Here is a 22,759-nt window from a genome sequence, read left to right on the forward strand (position 1 = left end):
CCTGGCTCACGAAGAAACATTTCCCAGCATTACGTTTTCTGGTTTTATATTTCCTCTCCATCTGCATTAAGTACAGGCAGATAATCCTGGATAAAAAGTTAAACTTTGGGTCAGTGTGATTGCCTCCCAAAATGAAATGGAGCCGTTATCTGATAGAGGCCAGCCTGTGAGGTCTCTCTTCATCGGGGCAGGGTGACAAGTTGCTGATAGAATTATTGCAAAGGAATAGAACAGAATCCCTCCTCGGGCCTTGGAATTGGGGGTCATTCGGCCGATCTTACTATCTAAGTGACGTGGTCAGAGAGCAGGACAGTTTGGAGATTCGCAATAGAGAAATTGGAGACTGATGTCGGAAAATGCTTCCCCTGCAGGCTCTTTGCTCCCAGGGGCTCCCATCTGGAAAGGGAGCCTGGGCCCCTCACCTCTTCTTTCTCTATTTCCCACGAAAGAACATGCCTGCGTCCCACCCCACCAGGAACTTACGTCTTCATTTGTGGTCTGGTTGGAGCTGATCAGGTACGTGTGGAAACCCGAGAGACCCACGATGGACCAGACGGAGAAGAAGCAGACCACGGCCTCCAGCACGGTACCCGGAGTCAAGGAGGTGAACCAGTAGGACCGTGACGTTCTTAGGGCCCCAGGGAGCTGGATGACTGAGATTTGGACAGAAATCGCCCCCAGGCCCTCACTCAGGCCCTTGTGTCCACCTAGCCTGGCATCAGTGGTCTTGTAGCCACAGGAGACCCTCAGGGGCAGGCACGAGGCCACATTCTCCTTCACGGCACAGCATTTGTGCTCAGTTAAGTGATCGGTGGGCTCCCTGAACAGGTCTCGTTCCTTTCTCATGGCTGACAGTTCCTCCGACTGTCCTTCCCGCCAAACCCTGGCCCTTTCCTCGTGACTCACTGTGTAGCCAAAGGCGGCGGCAGCAAAACCAGGAAGCACCCTGGCTGGCGCTGGCAGTGGCCCAGGCCTTTGATGAATGGACCCAATACTGAACATCACTTCAATCACAGGTTCTACCTTTGGCTTCTGAAAGCTGGGACTGTAGCACTGACAGGTTTCTCTCCCGACCTGATTTGAGGCTGTGACAGTCACTTGCAGGGCTGACCTCGGGCGGCTGAGACCAGGCAGGGTTTATCTTCCTGGCTTCCTCTCTCCCTGGATGGCCCTTCCACCCACTGGCTGCCTGCCCCCCACTGTGGATGCACTTCTGATCCGGCGGGGCCATTTCTCAGTGTGGCATCAGGGTCAGTGGTATTTTTTCTTAGGGGACCTTTTCCCAGCCCCTCAGCCAACCCCGACACATATGGCTGTCCTCAGCTATTTGACAGGCAGCTAGAAAACCTGGCTCCACACCAGACGAGTGATGGGGAGTCTCGAGTTCCACAAGATGCACTAAAACCAAAGGAGAAAAAGCCTGGCATTCTTCAACAGACACGATAAATCAGCCAAGAGTGTGGCAATTCGAAAAGAATAGAGAATATTCCTGTCCCACAAATATTTATAAAATTCTATTTACAAGATAAAGATGTTTCTCAGGAAAAAAAAATTCATCATAGGTCTGGGAGTTTAAATATCCATCATGCATCCTCCACTGATAAATTACAGGCCAGAGAAAGTAAATACTCATGCTTTCCTAATGCTTCCAGGGATGGAAGCCATAGATCATGCTGTAATACATCACCATTGATTTTTTTTTCAGGACTGGATATCATTTATCTTCAGAGCAGAGAAATGAATGGATCATCCGGTGCAGCGCCATCATCTGCCAAGTCATGATTAACAAATGCCACTGTCCGGCATGCAGGGCTGCATACAAAGCAGGGGGAATGAATGCGCTTCCTGCTTGTTAACTGACTTTCAGCATCGGGATACACCACTGGGTCTGCTCTTGGAAAAGTGGGAAAATGCTTTTATTTTTCTTTCTAAGGTTTAAATTTCTAGAAACTGCAAGGCCTCAGAAAAGCCCCGCCCAGAAATTAAAAGGACATCTCAAGAGGAGGATGCCCAGCTGGCCAAGGTGAAGACAGCGCAAAGCAGCGGGGTCTTGCAGATCCAACACAGGTGTCCCTGCGGGGTGGGAGTGCTCACGGAGGAAAGAGGTGAACGGGCTGCAGGAGGAGTTGCACCTACCAAGAAAAGGAAGACTAAGGTGGATTCTGAAAAAGGGGATAAGTACGGAGGGGTGGGGAGGAGATGCAGAGAAGCAGGCCCCTCCCCAGGGCTGCCACCAGCCCTTCTTTTCTGCCAGTGTTGTCCAGGGGGACAAATGGTTATGGCAGAGGCCTCGCTGCACATGGGGACACAGGGATGGTGGCCCAGGTAGCAAAGAGGATCTCATTCTCAACCACCTCCTGACAGGTTGGGGCTCACAGACGTCCCCCCTCCCAGCCTCATCTCCCCACCCAAGAGGACACAGATGGGGGAGGCAGCCACGTGGGAGCCCTGCCCGCACTGGCTTGAAAGCAGAGGTGAAGTGGAGCCCAGGGAAAATGATGAGGAAGCAGTGGGAAGCCTGCGTCGGAAGAACTGCGTTGTATAAAGGGGGATGACACTGGCAGTGACTTTGCAGAGGCTGGAAGGAAAAGACAAGAGGCAAAAAGGTCAAAGAGGAGGTGACAAGTGGAATGGAAACAAGGGTACAAAAGAGAATGAAGAACGAACCAAAAGATGTGTTTACTGAATAATACAAGAAGAGCCCAACTTCGGTCTCGGAAATACTTAGATGTCAACAACAGTTTACAATCCAGGCAGAATGATGGTCACGTCAAAACATAGGTAACATCCACACGTGTGAACCATGTAAAAATTGGCATGTGAAAGTGGAGGAGGTCATAGCATCTAACGTGGCTATGTCTCCCTTTGCGGCTCCTGTTCCTTTTGCGGCTGCTGTTCCTTTTGTGATGCCACTTACATGATTACCTCCAAAAGGAGGCGTTATTACCAGTGGATGTGGCGTTTTAAATGTTTAGAGCAACCCCCCAAATACGCAGTGTTCTATATTAATATCTCATGTGCTTGGAAACATTTTATAAATAGCAGAATGCAGTTTCACTGTTAGTTCACAGCTGTGTCCAAATGACGAATTCAAGGTAGGATGCAAGATGCAGCCCCCTCCACCTCTCCCCTTATAGCTGCCACTTCGCCCACAGGACGTCTGAAGGAATAATCATCATCATTCGTAACAATGGCTGGCATCACTGGCTGTGTGTCAGGTCCTGTTCCAAAGGCCTCACGTGTGATGAATTGGGAGATTGGGATTGACATATATACACTAACATGTATAAAGTGGATAACTAGTAAGAACCTGCTGTATAAAAAAATAAAATAAAATTCAAAAATTCAAACAAAACAAGAGCTTCATGTGGATTAACTCACTTAATCCTCAGAGCAACCCAGTGAGAAGTGTGATTCCCACTTAACCGATAGGGAAACCGAGGCAGGAAGTAGTTAAGTAATTTGTTTAAGAAATAGCAGAGCAGGGATTTGAAGCTTGGAAGTCTGGCTCTGCCAGTAGGACAGAAAAGCCACGGGCCGATTCCCTTCTGAATTCTTGCTAAGGGACACGTGGCTCTAGGCTGACCCCAACCACCGCTGGGGGAGACTAGGACCCTCCGTGTCAGGGTTTCTTGAACCTCTGGCACCTTAAGGAGTCCATCCCCCTCAAATTCACTCTCAGACAGAGGTGCGAATATCTGAACAACACATCTTCTCACTGACCCGACAGCGCGATGTTGAAAATATCTATGCCACAGTAAGATTAAGAAACATAAATTTCTTTTTAATGTATCAAAACCCACTTACTGATTTTTTTTTTAAAGAGACATGAGTGGAAACAGGCCAACTCCAGTAGGAGCCAATTTAATCAGCAGCTGGATGTTTATTGCATCAGAGATGGGTTCCAAATCACAGCCATTACCACTGCCAGCCTCCACCTGTCTCCTCTCCAGCCCCCCAAAAAGAAAGGAAGCCCCCTCTGTGGCCAAGAGTATGGCTTTAGATTCCCTGCAGCCGCTAGCTCAAAAGGCTGCACACTGAGGTAACTCGCTAGATGACCACGGAATTGAAACAGACTGAAAAATGCCGGCAGGCAGGCGCCCCTCCCTTGGGTTTCCACGCAATCCCAGAAGTGCCTGCTCTGTGCCTTTCTAGGCACCTGGCCCGGCACTCCGGACAGCAGACGGTTGGGGAAGGTAAGCTCCCCACCCTCGAGGAACAGGGGTCTGCTTGCCTGTAGGAAGGTAAGCAAGGGGAGACGACCTTGCAGAGACATGGAAATAGTATTGCACAGAATGGTGAGGGCACCTCAGTATTTGGAGAATCGTAAAAGGTGAGAGGTATGGAACCAAAGGTTTTTAACCTTATTGGGTTCCTACGCTTTTCTCAGAAAAAATGCATGTAAACACATTTTTTTCCTTATAATTTCAGGAGGCTTAAAAACACCCCCTGACTTCCGGGTAAGATGGCGGAAGAGTAAGACGCGGAGATCACCTTCCTCCCCATGGATACACCAGAAATACAGCTACACGTGGAACAACTCCTACAGAACACCTACTGAACGCTGGCAGAAGACCCCAGACCTCCCAAAAAGCAAGAAACTCCCCACATACCTGGGTAGGGCAAAGCGGAGAGATCCGCACACAGAGGATCGGTGCCGAGCGGCACTCACCAGCCCGAAAGGCTTGTCTGCTCGCCCGCCGGGGCGCGCAGCGCTGGAAGCTGAGGCTCGGGCTTCGGTCAGAGCGCAGGGAGAGGACTGGGGCTGGCGGCGAGAACTCAGCCTGAAGGGGGCTAATGTGCCACAGCTAGCCGGGAGGGAGTCCGGGAAAACTCTGGAGCTGCCGAAGAGGCAAGAGACTTTTTCTCCCCTCTTGGTTTCCTGGTGCGCTAGGAGAGGGGATTAAGAGCGCTGCTTAAAGGGGCTCCACGGACGGGCGCGAGTCGCGACTGAAAGCGCGGAGCCCAGTGACAGGCGTGGGACGCTGGGGCTGCTGCTGCCGCCGCCAAGAAGCCTGTGTGCGAGCGCAGGTCACTGCCCACACCGCCCTTCCGGGAGCCTGTGCAGCCCGCCACTGCCGGGGTCCCGGGATCCAGGGGCGGCTTCCCTGGGAGAACGCACAGCGCGCCTCGGGCTGGTGCAACGTCACGCCGACCTCTGCCGCTGCAGGCTTGCCCCGCACTCCGTGCCCCTCCCTCCCGCCCGGCCTGAGTGAGCCAGAGTCCCCGAAGAGGCTTCTCCTTTAACCCTGTCCTATCTGAGCGAAGAACAGACGCCCTCCAGCGACCTACACGCAGAGGCGGGGCCAAATCCAAAGCTGAGACCCAGGAGCTGTGAGAACAAAGAAGAGAAAGGGAAACCTCTCCCAGCAGCCTCAGAAGCAGCGGATTAAAGCTCCACAATCAACTTGATGTACCCTGCATCTGCGGAATACATGAATAGACAACACATCATCCCAAATTGAGGAGCCCGGAGTCAGTGCTGTGCCTCTGAGGTGGGAGAGCCAACTTCAGGACACTGGTCCACAAGAGACCTCCCAGCTCCACATAATATCAAACGGCGAAAATCTTCCAGAGATCTCCATCTCAACACCAGCACCCAGCTTCACTCAACGACCAGCAGGCTACAGTGCTGGACACCCTGAGCCAAACAACTAGCAAGACAGGAACACAACGCCACCCATTAGCAGAGAGGTGGCCTAAAATCATAAAAAGTCCACAGACACCCCAAAACACACCACCAGACGTGGACCTGCCCACCAGAAAGACAAGATCCAGCCTCATCCACCAGAACACAGGCACTAGTCCCCTCCACCAGGAAGCCTACACAACCCACTAAACCAACCTTAGCCACTGGGGACAGACACCAAAAACAACAGGAACTACGAACCTGCAGCCTGCAAAAAGGAGACCCCAAACACAGTAACATAAGCAAAATGAGAAGACAGAAAAACACACAGCAGGAGAAGGAGCAAGATAAAAACCCACCAGACCTAACAAATGAAGAGGTAATAGGCACTCTACCTGAAAAAGAATTCAGAATAATGATGGTAAAGATGATCCAAGATTCTATTTCCCAGATCCAAAATCTTGGAAATAGAATAGACAAAATGCAAGAAACAGTTAACAAGGACCTAGAAGAACTAAAGATGAATCAAGCATCGATTAAAAACACAATACATGAAATAAAAAATACTCTAGATGGGATCAATAGCAGAATAACTGAGGCAGAAGAACGGATAAGTGAGGTGGAAGATAAAATAGTGGAAATAACTGCTGCAGAGCAAAATAAAGAAAAAAGAATGAAAAGAACAGAGGACAGTCTCAGAGACCTCTGGGACAACATTAAACGCACCAACATTCGAATTATAGGGGTTCCAGAAGAAGAAGAGAAAAAGAAAGGGACTGAGAAAATATTTGAAGAGATTATAGTTGAAAACTTCCCTAATATGGGAAAAGAAATAGTTAATCAAGTCCAGGAGGCACAGAGAGTCCCATACAGAATAAATCCAAGGAGAAATACGCCAAGACACATATTAATCAAACTGTCAAAAATTAAACACAAAGAAATCCTATTAAAAGCAGCAAGGCAAAAACAACAAATAACACACAAGGGAATCCCCATCAGGATAACAGCTGATCTCTCAGCAGAAACTCTACAAGCCAGAAGGGAGTGGCAGGACATACTTAAAGTGATGAAGGAGAAAAACCTGCAACCAAGATTACTCTACCCAGCAAGGATCTCATTCAGATTTGATGGAGAAATTAAAACGTTTACAGACAAGCAAAAGCTGAGAGAGTTCAGCACCACCAAACCAGCTTTACAACAAATGCTAAAGGAACTTATCTAGGCAAGAAACACAACAGAAGTAAAAGACCTACAATAATGAACCCAAAACAATTAAGAAAATGGGAATAGGAACATACATATCGATAATTACCTTAAATGTAAATGGACTAAATGCTCCCACCAAAAGACACAGAGTGGCTGAATGGATACAAAAACAAGACCCATCTATATGCTGTCTACAAGAGACCCACTTCAGACCTAGAGACACATACAGACTGAAAGTAAGGGGATGGAAAAAGATATTCCATGCAAATGGAAACCAAAAGAAAGCTGGAGTAGCAATTCTCATATCAGACAAAATAGACTTTAAAATAAGGACTACTAGAAGAGACAAAGAAGGACACTACATAATGATCAAGGGATCGATCCAAGAAGAAGATATAACAATTGTAAATATTTATGCACCAAACATAGGAGCACCTCAATACATAAGGCAAATACTAACATCCATAAAAGGAGAAATCGACAGTAACACACTCATAGTAGGGGACTTTAACACCCCACTTTCACCAATGGACAGATCATCCAAAATGAAAATAAATAAGGAAACACAAGCTTTAAATGATACATTAAACAAGATGGACTTAATTGACATTTATAGGACATTCCATCCAAAAACAACAGAATACACATTTTTCTCAAGTGCTCATGGAACATTCTCCAGGATAGATCATATCTTGGGTCACAAATCAAGCCTTGGTAAATTTAAGAAAATTGAAATTGTATCAAGTATCTTTTCCGACCACAATGCTATGAGACTAGATATCAATTACAGGAAAAGAGCTGTAAAAAATACAAACACATGGAGGCTAAACAATACACTACTTAATAACGAAGGGATCACTGAAGAAATCAAAGAGGAAATTAAAAAATACCTAGAAACAAATGACAATGGAGACACGACGACCCAAAACCTATGGGATGCAGCAAAAGCAGTTCTAAGAGGGAAGTTTATAGCAATACAATCCCACCTTAAGAAACAGGAAACATCTCAAATAAACAACCTAACCTTGCACCTAAAGCAATTAGAGAAAGAAGAACAAAAACATCCCAAAGTTAGCAGAAGGAAAGAAATCATAAAAATCAGATCAGAAATAAATGAAAAAGAAATGAAGGAAACGATAGCAAAGATCAATAAAACTAAAAGCTGGTTCTTTGAGAAGATAAACAAAATTGATAAACCATTAGCCAGACTCATCAAGAAAAAAAGGGAGAAGACTCAAATCAATAGAATTAGAAATGAAAAAGGAGAAGTAACAACTGACACTACAGAAATACAAAAGATCATGAGAGATTACTATCAGCAACTCTATGCCAATAAAATGGACAACCTGGAAGAAATGGACAAATTCTTAGAAATGCACAACCTGCCAAGACTGAATCAGGAAGAAATAGAAAATATGAACAGACCAATCACAAGCACTGAAATTGAAACTGTGATAAAAAATCTTCCAACAAACAAAAGCCCAGGACCAGATGGCTTCACAGGCGAATTCTATCAAACATTTAGAGAAGAGCTAACACCTATCCTTCTCAAACTCTTCCAAAATATAGCAGAGGGAGGAACACTCCCAAACTCATTCTACGAGGCCACCATCACCTTGATACCAAAACCAGGCAAGGATGTCACAAAGAAAGAAAACTACAGGCCAATATCACTGATGAACATAGATGCAAAAATCCTCAACAAAATACTAGCAAACAGAATCCAACAGCACATTAAAAGGATCATGCACCATGATCAAGTGGGGTTTATTCCAGGAATGCAAGGATTCTTCAATATACGCAAATCAATCAACGTGATACACCATATTAACAAACTGAAGGAGAAAAACCATATGATCATCTCAATAGATGCAGAGAAAGCTTTCGACAAAATTCAACACCCATTTATGATAAAAACCCTGCAGAAAGTAGGCATAGAGGGAACTTTCCTCAACATAATAAAGGCCATATATGACAAACCCACAGCCAGCATCGTCCTCAATGGTGAAAAACTGAAACCATTTCCACTAAGATCAGGAACTAGACAAGGTTGCCCACTTTCACCACTCTTATTCAACCTAGTTTTGGAAGTTTTAGCCACAGCAATCAGAGAAGAAAAGGAAATAAAAGGAATCCAAATTGGAAAAGAAGAAGTAAAGCTGTCACTCTTTGCAGATGACATGATACTATACATAGAGAATCCTAAAGATGCTACCAGAAAACTACTAGAGTTAATCAATGAATTTGGTAAAGTAGCAGGATACAAAATTAATGCACAGAAATCTCTGGCATTCCTATATACTGATGATGAAAAATCTGAAAGTGAAATCAAGGAAACACTCCCATTTACCATTGCAACAAAAAGAATAAAATATCTAGGAATAAACCTACCTAAGGAGACAAAAGACCTGTATGCAGAAAATTATAAGACACTGATGAAAGAAATTAAAGATGATACAAATAGATGGAGAGATGTACCATGTTCTTGGATTGGAAGAATCAACATTGTGAAAATGACTCTACTACCCAAAGCAATCTACAGGTTCAATGCAATCCCTATCAAACTACCACTGGCATTTTTCACAGAACTAGAACAAAAAATTTCACAATTTGTATGGAAACACAAAAGACCCCGAATAGCCAAAGCAATCTTGAGAACGAAAAATGGAGCTGGAGGAATCAGGCTCCCTGACTTCAGACTATACTACAAAGCTACAGTAATCAAGACAGTATGGTACTGGCACAAAAACAGAAAGATAGATCAATGGAACAGGATAGAAAGCCCAGAGTTAAACGCACGGACATATGGTCACCTTATCTTTGATAAAGGAGGCAGGAATGTACAGTGGAGAAAGGACAGTCTCTTCAATAAGTGGTGCCGGGAAAACTGGATAGGGACATGTAAAAGTATGAGATTAGATCACTCCCTAACACCATACACAAAAATAAGCTCAAAATGGATTAAAGACCTAAATGTAAGGCCAGACACTATCAAACTCTTAGAGGAAAACATAGGCAGAACACTCTATGACATAAATCACAGCAAGATCCTTTTTGACCCACCTCCTAGAGAAATGGAAATAAAGACAAAAATAAACACATGGGACCTAATGAAACTTAAAAGCTTTTGCACAGCAAAGGAAACCATAAACAAGACCAAAAGACAACCCTCAGAATGGGAGAAAATATTTGCAAATGAAGCAACTGACAAAGGATTAATCTCCAAAATTTATAAGCAGCTCATGCAGCTCAATAACAAAAAAACAAACAACCCAATCCAAAAATGGGCAGAAGACCTAAATAGACATTTCTCCACAGAAGATATACAGACTGCCAACAAACACATGAAAGGATGCTCAACATCTTTACTCATTAGAGAAATGCAAATCAAAACTACAATGAGATATCATCTCACACCAGTCAGAATGGCCATCATCAAAAAATCTAGAAACAATAAATGCTGGAGAGGGTGTGGAAAAAAGGGAACACTCTTGCACTGCTGGTGGGAATGTGAATTGGTACAGCCCCTATGGAGAACGGTATGGAGGTTCCTTAAAAAATTACAAATAGAACTACCATATGACCCAGCAATCCCACTACTGGGCATATACCCTGAGAAAACCATAATTCAAAAAGAGACATGTACCAAAATGTTCATAGCAGCCCTATTTACAATAGCCCGGAAATGGAAACAACCTAAGTGTCCATCATCGGAAGAATGGATAAAGAAGATGTGGCACATATATACAATGGAATATTACTCAGCCATAAAAAGAAATGAAATTGAGCTATTTGTAATGAGGTGGATAGACCTAGAGTCTGTCATACAGAGTGAAGTAAGTCAGAAAGAGAAAGACAAATACTGTATGCTAACACATATATATGGAATTTAAGAAAAAAAAATGTCATGAAGAACATAGGGGTAAGACAGGAATAAAGACACAGACCTACTAGAGAATGGACTTGAGGATATGGGGAGGGGGAAGGGTAAGCTGTGACAAAGTGAAAGAGCGGCATGGACATATATACACTACCAAACGTGAGGTAGATAGCTAGTGGGAAGCAGCCGCATAGCACAGGGAGATCAGCTCGGTACTTTGTGACTGCCTGGAGGGGTGGGATAGGGAGGGTGGGAGGGAGACGCAAAAGGGAGGGGATATGGAAACATATGTATATGTATAACTGATTAAATTTGTTATAAAGCAAAAAAATAAAATAAATTAAAAAAAAAAAAAAAAAAAAAAAAAAAAAAACACCCCCTGATGCCTCTGCATGGATACACATGGACCCCAAGTTAAAATGTCCTGATTTATTCTAATGCCTTCATTTTACAAATAGGTAAAATTTTATGTAAAATGAAGGGCTAAGGGCCTCCCTGGTGGCGCAGTGGTTGGGAGTCCGCCTGCCGATGCAGGGGATACGGGTTCGTGCCCCGGTCTGGGGGGATCCCATATGCCGCGGAGCGGCTGGGCCCGTGAGCCATGGCCGCTGGGCCTGCGCGTCCGGAGCCTGTGCTCCGCGGCGGGAGAGGCCGCAGCAGTGAGAGGCCCGCATACCGCAAAAAGAAAAAAAAAAAAAAAAAAAAAAAAAAAATGAAGGGCTAAGGCTCAGAGTAGTCAAGCCACTTATAAAAACTCACATCGCACTTCATGGCATAATAGAACTGGAACTTGGTCTTCAGACTTCTAGGAGAGAAAGAACCCTTCCCAAGGCCCCAAGCTACGGAGTGTCACACGACAGGCCCTAACTTTGGAGCCTCAAAGCTCACAACAGCAAGGCTGAGACTGCCCGTGACATCCAACCTTATTCATCAGTCCCACGGCCTTAGAGCCACCCCTGGGTGAAGAACTTGTCTCTGTTAATATGTCATCACCCATCTCCCCACATTCCAGCAATCAGGCTGGCGACAGGCTTTTTTGCCAAGTGCCAAACCCAGATAACAGTTTATTTTAAAAAGTCTGTATTTCACGTGGGGTTCCTCATCGACCAAAATCCCCGGATTCCAGAATGGCCAGGGAATGCCAAGTCCAAGGCTCTGCCCCGGGTGCTTTCCACTCTGAGCACTGGGCGTATGTGGCCAAGGTGCCGCATGGTGCTGAGGGGCCTTTCTCTGTGGGCACCAGCCAGGCACCCCTGGGTCCTCCTGCATCTTATTCTGCTTTAGGTCTCTGTCTGGGGTTCTGATGTTGAAAATATAAGAAACAGATGTTGTTGGTAATCTCTTTCTTTCTTTCTTTTTTTTCCCCCTAAAAATTACAGTAAGTTAGGCAATGCTCACTTACAGGAAGACCTTTGATGGAAGGGCAGATCTCAGCGACAGACCCTTTGTCCTCTAGATGGAGGGTCTAAATCAGCATTTAATGCTTTTAGATATTTAGGTTCAGGAACTTGTCAGTATATTTTCCTCATCAATTAGATGACCCTATAATCCTTAGACGGAGATAAGAAACTACAGCTTGTGCCCCTGTCATGAGAGGGCCCACCACTGTGTCTGGGGTGGAGGCTGATGACTTCCCGATGATTTACACAACAGACACTTCGAAAATCAAGTTACTGGGACCTTTCAGACTGGATCATGGGACCATCGTTCTTCAGTCTCTCAAATCCTTTCTCCTAAACGCTTATGTACCAGGAGATAGAGGTATGTAGTTGTCCCAAATTAATCCTATGAAGTCACTAGAACTCCAATCAAAATTCCAACTGGAATTTTTAAAATGGAATTTGACAAAAGGACTCTAAAATTCATCAGGAAGAGGAAATGTATAAGAACAGGTGAGGAATTTTGAAAAACAACATCAGGGAGGAGGGAGCAGGAGAAAACTTTTTTAGTAAACAAAACAAGGTGAGAACAGTCTAAACAGGCTGTGGGCATGTGGGGTAAAGAGGGCATTTCAAATTAGTGGTAAAGGAATATACCGGTGGTTCTCAAAGTGTGGCCTGTGGAAACTTAGGGTCCCCAAGATCCTTTCAGGGTATCCTCCAGGTCAAAACTATTTTCCTATCATCACCAAAACATTATTTCCCAGCTTCACTCTCATCCTACCACGTGGTGGCTTCTTCTGGAGGCTGTGTGATGCAAGATGATGTCCTCATTCACTCTTATGCATTCTTGTGTTTTAAACATTTCTCAGTTTTAATTTTAAACATGGTATATAGAAATAGATATAATCTACATGAACAGAGGCTCTCTGGGGTCCTCAATAATTTTTAAGACTGTAAAAGAGTCCTGAGACCAAAAAGTTTGAGAACTGCTAGAATAGATTAGTAAGTGGTATTGGGACGGACACTTCACTAAACATTCGGGAAAAATGAAGTTAGAACTTTAGCTCACAACCCACACACAAAATTCTATTACAGATCAATTACTGTGCCAAACTTAAGAAACAACATAGAAAGGTATTAGAAGAAAATAAAGGAAATATTTGCATCATTTTGGGGTGAGGATGTACGGCACAAAACCTAAGAGCCATGTAGGATGAGATTTACAGATTGAATTTGTTAATAAATTATACTTTTTTGTATAAAAAGGTAAAGTTAAAAGGTAAGTGATAGGTTGGGAGAAAAGTATTGGAAAAAGATAGTTATAAGATTATTATTAAGACTATATAGGGCTTCCCTGGTGGCGCAGTGGTTGAGAATCTGCCTGCCAATGCAGGGGACACGGGTTCGAGCCCTGGTCTGGGAAGATCCCACATGCCGTGGAGCAACTAGGCCCGTGAGCCACAACTACTGAGCCTGCGCATCTGGAGCCTGTGCTCCGCAACAAGAGAGGCCGCAATAGTGAGAGGCCCGCGCACCTCGATGAAGAGTGGCCCCCGCTTGCCACAACTAGAGAAAGCTCTCGCACAGAAACGAAGACCCAACACAGCAAAAATACATTAACTCCTACCCCCAACATCTTCTTTAAAAAAAAAAAAAAAGACTATATAAAGAACATGTTAATAGGAAAAGAAGAAACAGCCCAATTGAAAAATGGACAAAGAGTTTGAACTGGCATGTTGAGGTGAGAAAAAAAGGCTAACAATCATGAAAATACGTGGAAGCTGAATATTATCCAGAAAATGGAAATTAAAACCGATTTTTTTCTCCCCATCAAATCGGCAAAAATCACAGCACTGACAACTCCAGTGTGGGTGAAGCTGGGGAGAAATGGAGCATGAATTGGTGTAATATCTTCAGGGGACAATTTGGTACATTAATCTATATTTAAACTACACTTAGCTTTTAACTCAATGACTCCACATCTAGTTGTCAATCCTAGAGAAATACTTACACTTGTACACAAAGAGATACATACAAGAAAGTCCACTACCTCATTTTTTGAGCAGTAATAAAAGAAGTCTAAATATCCATCAATAGAAGAATACACTACGGTTCATCTATACTCTGGAATTCTATAAAACAGTTGAAAAGAGGATGATGTACATCTTTGTGTTGACATGGAAACGTCTTCAGGAAATATCTAAAAATCAAATTGTAGAACAATCCAAAGAGTATGTATGATCCCTTTAGGTAAAGCAGTACCCCCAACTGTACATTTGTGTGTGTGTATGAATGCACACATATATGTATTTAAACTCTGAGAGGATCATCTGTAAAGACCCACAAAACCCGACAAGAATGATGACCAGTCAAGAGCAACGCTTCCTTTTTACCCTGACATTTCTGACTATTTGAAATCTGTTACCGTGAGAATATGTTCTTGTATCACTTGGGTGATTTTAAAAACCAAAAACCTCCTCTCCCACTTTGGGATCTTCTGAGATCTAATCTATGCTTATTCTTCACAGAACTCCTGCAATCCACCTGGCCGGGGGCAGCGGGGAAGACTCTCTATTCCCTGGGTGGAGGGGCTGGGTTCTAGTTCTGGAAACGTCACTGAGTCACTGAGCATGAATCGGGGTCACTTAACCTCTCGGTGAGGTCCTGCTGTGAGACCTCGGGCACTTGTCCTACCTGTCTCCCGGGGGCTCCCTGAGCATCAGCAGACACCAGGACGGACAGGCCCTGAGAGCTGGGCTAGTGAGGGCCCGTCCTGCCTCCATGGATTTTCCATCGGCCCCCAGTGCCCCCTTTCTGACAGCACCCAGGCCGACTCCAAGCCTTCTACCAAATTCCACTAAACCAGAACGATGCCCATTAGGCTGGGGGTGCCTGTCAGACGGTGCCTTGAAATAAGCACAAACTAGGGGCTTAAAAGGCTTTCTGCCCAAAGCCTCCACTGCGTAGAATCAGTTACCGTCTGATGTACCAATGGTCCTTCTCGTTTTGGGAGATCTGAACGATGTCATAATCAGAAATGAGTGTAACCCTTTGAAATGGACGTTAGTGCTGCTCCACTGAAGTGACCGTTAGTGGGCAGGCGTCCCCTCCCCCTGCTGGCCCTGTTCCTCAGGGGCTTCAGCTCCCTGAACCCCAGAAGTCTGCGAGGTGGGCCCGGCCATGTGGCTTCCCTGACTCTGTGTGACCACTGACATTTCCTAAGAGGCTGGAACATTTCACTTCAGGCTCCCGGTTTTTTCCTGCTTCCATATTTCATGCAATAACCACAGGGGACCCTAAAGACAATCCAGGCTGACATGGAGGTTCCGTGTACGACCTCCTAGATTCTGTTTGTAAATGTAGCTCAGACCAAGCTCATTTCTCCCCAAACCAATGCTAGCTGTCTCCCTTCTCTGCTGTGCCCCTTCCCCCGGGTCATCTAAGGCTCGGACCCCCCTTCCTCCCTCTCTCCTCCAGGTCCTATCTGACTGCAGATCTCCCAGCAGATCTGTCCCCTTGTCACCGTTTTCAATTTCAGGGTCCTTCCTTTGCAAACATCTCCTCACTACCTCACTCCACTGTGTTCCTTGCTTCAAGAGGAGTATGCTTAAAAACAAAACAAGAACAAAAAGCAGCTTGATTATGTCGTTCACCTGCCAAAAATCATGGCTGGTTTCCTGGTGTCCAGGGGAGGAAGGCCGCTGGCTCTTTCACTGGTATTCGGTGCTGCTGGGACCTGCTTCCTGGGAGCCATTGGTATTGACCTCCACCCCCAGTCAGGGCTCAGCCATCACAGCACCCTCCCCCATCCCCACCGTGTGTGTGTATGTGTGTGTCCGTAAGAGTATCCGGGTGCTGACACCATTAGGGCTCCCGGCGCACACTCTGCTAACCTTGCCAAGTGAAAGAGTGAACACAAGCCTGGTTCCAGCCCTCCAGACGGCCTGCTCTCCCCTACACACCCGCCAGTCCTCTCCCCTCCGTGTCCCTCTTAGAACTCCACCATTCCAGGCCCTATGCAAATGCCACCTGCCGCCTGTGGAAGCCTCCTGACTTCCCTGCAGGAGATGCAGCCTCCTTTTGGACCCTACCCCTACCTCCAGTGCACGCTATGACATTTTTATGTCACTTAAGACTTATTCAGCTTGTAAGGAACCAGAGTCAGAGCTCAGATCTTGGCATCCACAGATGCTCGTTGAGAAGAATGAGTCACCCTGTCTTTCATCGCTCCTCTGGCTGCTGGCTGATGTGCTTTGAAGCTCAAGGCTGACAGATCGTTCTAGACTTTGTAACGCTGGCACGTTTTGGGCCCAGGTGGTGGGCATTCAGTATAATGATTTTGAAGGAAGCAGAGGCTGAGTGGACCTCCTTCGTTGGACCTGCCTGGCTGGGTGGACTGAAGACCCAGTGCCATCCTTTTTGGAGAAGATTCTCCTTTTGTTTCTTTCCCCGGGGAAGGCCAGGGGGGCCCTTGAAAGCCCGTGCAGCCACCCCACTTCTCACTGAACCCCAGAAGCCCGCACCCTGCTGCCCGTGCTTCTCTGATGCAGAGATGAAAGGGAAGAAGTGGCCACAGTCACGGTGAGCCAGCACAGGAAGTGGGAGGTGGAGACGGGGCAGGAGGAAGAGGATGGAGGATGGTCGAGGGGCTCCGAGGCTGGACGTGCTCTTGCCAAGGGTGACCCCGGTGGCCGAACGTCCTTCCCCTTCCCCACCACAGCCCGGGAAGGGCCTGCTCAGTGCCCGCAAGCGAGCCAGAGCCAGGCGTTCTACCCACAGCCACTTACGACGTTTCCCGCCGCCCCCGCCCGCTCCTTCTCACCTGTGTCTCCTTCCCACCTCCTCCCGGGAAGTCAGTAGAAGGGAAGACATCATAAAGATCAGAGCAGAAATAAAAGAAAGAGAAACGAAGAGAACAATGGCAAAGATCAATGAAGCTAAAAGCTGGTTCTTTGAGAAGATAAACAAAATTGATAAACCTTTAGCCAGACTCATCAAGAAAAAAAGGGAGAGGACTCAGATCAATAAAATTAGAAATGAAGAAGTTACAGCTGACACCGCAGAAATACAAAAGATCATGAGAGACTACTACAAGCAACTCTATGCCAACAAAATGGACAACCTGGAAGAAATGGACAAATTCTTAGAAAGGTACAACCTTCTAAGACTGAACCAGGAAGACATAGAAAACATGAACAGACCAATCACAAGTAATGAAATTGAAACTGTGATTAAAAATCTTCCAACAAACAGAAGTCCAGGACCAGATGGCTGGTCACAGGCGAATTGTATCAAACATTTAGAGAAGAGCCAACACCCAGTCCTCCTCAAACTCTTCCACGCTGGAACTAGACACCATCCCCTGGACACCTGGCTCAGTTCCTGAATGAGCTGGTTGATGCCTTTGTCCTATAAAGTCCTGCTGGTTGCATGTGGGCCTGATGAAGAGCTTTTAGTTTAGCAATGTTCCCATCATTCCTGGCAGTATTTCTGATAAGGAGTCCTGGCTAATTAGCCATTTTTGTTTCTAATCTCTCTCTCATTTCATCAACGACACCTTTTTGAGTTGGATATTTTGCAGATTAAATCCACGGTGAGAAACCTTTGCCCGTGCCCCCATTTGTCATCAAAACCTTTTTGTATTATTGTCAGGAGATCAGATTGGAGGCTACTGAAGCATTTTAAATATATTTTCTTGCCCGAGAACACTCTGCAGGGGTCACTTGCAAAGGCTGCCCTGGACTTTCCTGGGTTTGGGCAATTCAGCCAGAAAACCTCCTCTTGTTTTAAGAACTTGGTACTTTGCAGATTCTTGCACAGACTGCAGGTCTGGAGCGGACGAGCCGTGGGCAGCGCTGCCATCATCAGAGGACGGCTTCTGTGAGTGTGAAACATCACAGATCAGTCTCATCCATCATAAATCGACCACCTCAAAAGAGACTCCCAAACTCTTAGGGCCTCAGCCGCGGAAGGGAGCTTAGAGCTACTGAGTTTAATATTTATCTGAGGCTAGAATCTCCTACCACCCTGACCAGCAGGATGCATCCTCTTTTGGAGTGCCACTGTCCCTGTGACCTGTCCTCCCCTGGCCATACCATTCCTGAGCAGCCCCTGTGGTTAGCGCACCTTTCTCGGGAGCTAAAAGCTGCCCCTTAGAAGCTTCCACGCGGCGATCTCCATGGCGCCTCCAAAGCCACACAGGTGTCCAGAGGAAAAGCAGGAGCCAGAAATACTGAACAGGCATCCTGATGGGACACAACCTTACTTATCACACATGTTATCCCTTATAACCAGAACTCATTTTTTCAAAAATACATCACAACCCAGTAGAAACTAAAGCATACTTTTTCTTCTGGAATATGAATTTATGATAAAGCATCAGAACTCAGCACTTCTTAATAGACTCACTCAATAAGAGGGCATCTTCCCCAAAGCATGTATTTAAACAGAAAACACATGGCCAGAACAGACTGCCTTGGGTCTTCACACCATTGACTGGGGAGAGGTGTTACAGGCACACACAAATGTTTCTGTGCTTTGTAATAAAAAACCCAGCACTTTGCTTTCCTACGGGTGTGTCTGGCATTCCTGAAATTCTCCACTACTTCCAAAAAAAAATACAGGAGATCCGGGTTGGGAGCCTTGCCCAGATCCTCACGTCGCCTCCCTGCTCCTCCCTCCCTACCGGCAGCTTTTCTTCACGTTCCTCCAGAGCCTTGCTCTTGGTTCTGCTCTTTTCCGAGAGAGAAATGGAGTGGTTTTATCAGTGGGTCTCTATGTATGGCTGGGCAGCTCCCTGGAATATTTTGGCTTCAGCTTTAGGTCACCTTTTTCCAGGCAGGAGCCCAGCCTGACAGTGGATCAGGAGGTGCCACAAAACCAAGTGGGGACCAAGTCAGCAGGAGTAAAGTTAGATAATAACTTCATCTATTAAATTGTGAAGGGTTGGCTAATTCAACAAGGACCTCATGGGGCATTCTGTTAGCATTTTCAACCTGAACTCAGGGCAGGAGATATATGTGTGTGTGTATGTATTCTTCTATATGTGTATGTATACACATACATGTGCATATATGTATGTATATATACACCCATATATGTGCATATATGTACATATACACATACGCACATATACATATATGTGTATGTATATTTATGTGTGTGTGTGTATATATATATATATAATATATATATTTTAAAGCCCATCCACTTTTGTCTCCCATCCCCTCTCTCCTAGATTAACAGCAAGGGCAGAAAGGGAAGGGAGGGAATTCACAGTCAACTTAAGAAGTGACCTGGTGACTTCTAGTGAGCTTCCTGGATGGGTTCAGAGAGAGATCCTCTCAAACCCACCTGCACTTGAGTGCCTGATTCCTGGGTACATCCTACCTGAAGGCCTGTGGGGTTGACAGGACAATGGCTTCCCCAAAGATGCCCTAATCCCTAGCAGCTGTGAATACATTATCCACATGGCAAAGGGGAGTCTGTAGATTAAAGGTCATTGGTCTTGAGATGGAGAGATTTTCCTGAATGATCTGGATGAGGCCACTCTTTAAAAGCAGAGAGCCTTTCGGGCTGAGGTCAGAGAGGTGAGCGTTAGAGGCAGGAGAGACTCAGAGCGTGAGAGGAATTTGATCGCCTGTTGCTGGCCTTGAAGAGGAAGGGAGGAGTCAGGGAACGGAGCAAGGAAAGGGGCCCTCAGTCCTACACCCCATGAGTTTAGTCAACTACCTGAATGAGCCGGAAGAGGATTCTCCCCTGAGACTTCAGATAAGAATCCAGGCTGGCGACACCTTGGTTTCAGCCTGGGACCCAGAGAAGAAATCAGCCGAGCCTACTGGACTTCTGACCTACGGAACCGGGTGATAAGAAATTTACGTTGCTTTGAGCCTCTTTTTTTCTGGCTATTTGTTACAACAGCAACAGGAAGCTAATACAGCCAGCACGTGCCAGAGCGGTGCTGGGGAAGGCCCTGGCCCGGATGCGCCAGGGTGCCCTGCAGCTGTGTCCAGAGGCTGTAAGGGGCCTGACATGCGCTCAGAGCAGGCTGTGTTGCCACAGCTGCAGCTGCCAAGCTTCTGAGTGTGGAGGACGTGCCCGGGTAACACCTGTAAAAGGGAAAAATGCCTGGCTGTTGGTTGAGAGGCTCAGCCCTGGATATGGCAGCACTGTTTGGAAAGGCCGTGGCCGAGATTCTTAGGAGCTTTCAAGAACCGCGCCGTAGGAGAAACTCTCTACCTCTACCTGAGAATGATATTTCAAGGGAAGGTAAGTGAAAATTTGCTCTGAACCAAGTAAGAGCATTTCTCTCCTTCGTCCGCTTTCCACACCAACCGCGCAGTTTGCACACCACTGAAACACACTGTCACTCCTTCTCTCAGCGACGCCTGTCTATTCCCCTTACTGGGGAGTGCAATGCTCTTGAGTACACAGACGATGAGCGCGGCCAAACCAGGAGCGCGAGCAGACGCGTGCTCTAGAAGGACGTCCCGGCAGAGCTGCCCGTCGCGTACATGGCCACACGTCGTCCAGCACGGGCCCATGGCCTCAGGAAAGGCACAGGTGCCCGGGACCGGGGAGGGGAGGTGGCTAAGCCTGCCACACTCTTGAGGCTTCAGAAAGCATTCCAGCTGGCAGCCCAGACCTCAATGCCGGTTCTGAGCTGCATTCATAAAACTTAACAAGACCAGCATGTTTTCATGATGGAACCGATTTCCTGAAAGACTTAGACGAGCCTCTTCTTCAGGGAAGAAAAGACAAGGCTTGGCTGTAAGCTATGCCAAAGCAACATGCCTGGAAAACCGAAGGACACACAAGTGATGATGGCGGAGGATGGTTACCCCTGGCAGGGTTGGGGAGGGAAACCAAGGATGGCATTTCCCATGGGACCTGCTTTTAGCAGCCACCGATGCTGAGAATTTCATTACCGGCACAACCTTTCCTTCTGGCCAACTTCTAGCTTCTCAGGTCATTAATAGAAGACAGGACATACCTGTGAAACGTACCCTCCAAGAGCCTTCACACATCTTCATCTGTCTCTGTCCCCTTTTTAAGAGATTAGCAGCTGACTACAGAATCTGTAGTAGCCGCCAAAATTCTGTGCTGCCCACGAACACAGAGGCACCAAAAAGGAGACATTTAATACCACGTGTGTGTGTATGTGTATACATATATGGGACCACGTGTGCTCATCACACACACACCAGCTTCCAGGGACATGGGCTGGTTTACTTTAACAGCTAAATGATGGACATGATATGTATATCTTAGCAGAGCTCTCCATTCTTTAAGAATTCTCTACCACAAGATGAGGATTTCTCCTGGGAGTAACAAGGAGTTCAAGTCCAGTCTAACTGGTTATGTGAAGAAAGAGAGGTGGGTCCAGCTGGCCGACTCTACACTCATTAGTGTCAAACCTAGGGGGACAGGAGAGGGAGTGGGAGCCCATTCAAGCACTTAATGGGTGAAATTTTTCTTTCAAGAACTTCAAAATACCATGCGACACGCCCATATATACGTTTGGGAGGATGGGATGAATCCGAATGACTTGAGCCTGACCATCTTTAATCCATTCAGGGCTATGCAGGGCTATGCAAATAAATAAATAAATACGGGGTTAACCATACTGCCCAGGGGAACACCGAACTGTGCCCCCAGAGAGGACCCACACAGAGGGTCTGAGGATCCCCATGTGGTGACTGCACCAAGACGGGACCCACCCAGGGGCGTCTGTAAATATTCTGTAGGGACCACCTGCTGATGCAAATGAAGTCGGTTGGAACTCAGCCTGACTTCTCCCCAGACCAACCTGATGTAACGCAAATCAGTGTGGGTTTCTGGGGGTGGGCAAGAATTCACACTTAGTTTTCTAGTGAAAGAGCACTTCAATTTAAACAAGGCTAAATGAGTCACTTCGAGGTTCAAGCATTCAGAGGCTGTTACTCACACAAGTGAGTCTGAGGGAGTTCTTTGGATACTTTACAGAAGGAAAGGGAACACAATTTATGAGAAGGAAAGCCAAGGCACAAGATGAACAGGTTATGGAGTAGATGGCCAGTCCAATACTTAACACATTAGCATTGTAAAAAAACAACAGCCAGAAAGGATATCTTGCAGGACTGTCCTTAAGAGCATTTAGGAATCCTGCTTGCTGTGAACCTGTGGGAATGAAAGCAGAATTTAGTATTCAAACATCACCTCCAGAAAACAGCCTTCAGGCTGAAAGCTCTCTCATCTACATAAAAATAATAGGTGTCTAAAGAGCCATTAAATAATTACATTTTGTCGTTCTGTAGAACCCAGTGCACTGATCAGAGATTGAGACTCCACTGAAGTTATTCAACAAGAAAGTGGCAGATTCATAAGCAGACCAAACATCTGCAGGATATTTTTTCAATAAAAGCAGATGGATGTCTGCATACTTTCCCATAAATTATAGTTCTGATTACTCCTTTGTTTTCCTCATTTTAATGGGAAAACAGAATACTGTATGCTATTTTTTTTCTCTTCTTTTATGAAAGACTGTTTTCTCAAAGTTTGTTAACTTTTGACCCTGGGCATCTTGTAAACTAGGCTACGCATAAAAGATGTCTTTCTCTGCATCCCAGAGTAAACAAATTCACAAAGCTGAAGTTTATTACTGATTCCTTCTGGGTTTGAGAC

The 22,759-nt window shown here is 45.9% G+C and overlaps 1 protein-coding gene across 2 annotated transcripts in view; it reads right to left on the reverse strand.

Moving 5' to 3' along the window:
• The window catches only part of ZDHHC14 (zDHHC palmitoyltransferase 14), a 281,866-nt gene that overhangs the window by 21,410 nt on the left and 237,697 nt on the right, over positions 1 to 22,759 (reverse strand). For both annotated transcript variants that reach the window (XM_082634320.1, XM_082634319.1), the window contains exons 5-6: positions 22,207 to 22,255; positions 484 to 586 (exon numbers count right to left, since the gene is read on the reverse strand). In XM_082634320.1, the coding sequence (XP_082490446.1) occupies positions 484 to 586; positions 22,207 to 22,255 (152 nt within the window). The remainder of the gene's footprint in view (positions 1 to 483; positions 587 to 22,206; positions 22,256 to 22,759) is intronic.

The sequence above is a fragment of the Mesoplodon mirus genome (genome assembly GCF_964341445.2).
Source record: "Mesoplodon mirus genome assembly, chromosome: 10".
In the NCBI taxonomy this organism is placed as follows: domain Eukaryota; kingdom Metazoa; phylum Chordata; class Mammalia; order Artiodactyla; family Ziphiidae; genus Mesoplodon; species Mesoplodon mirus.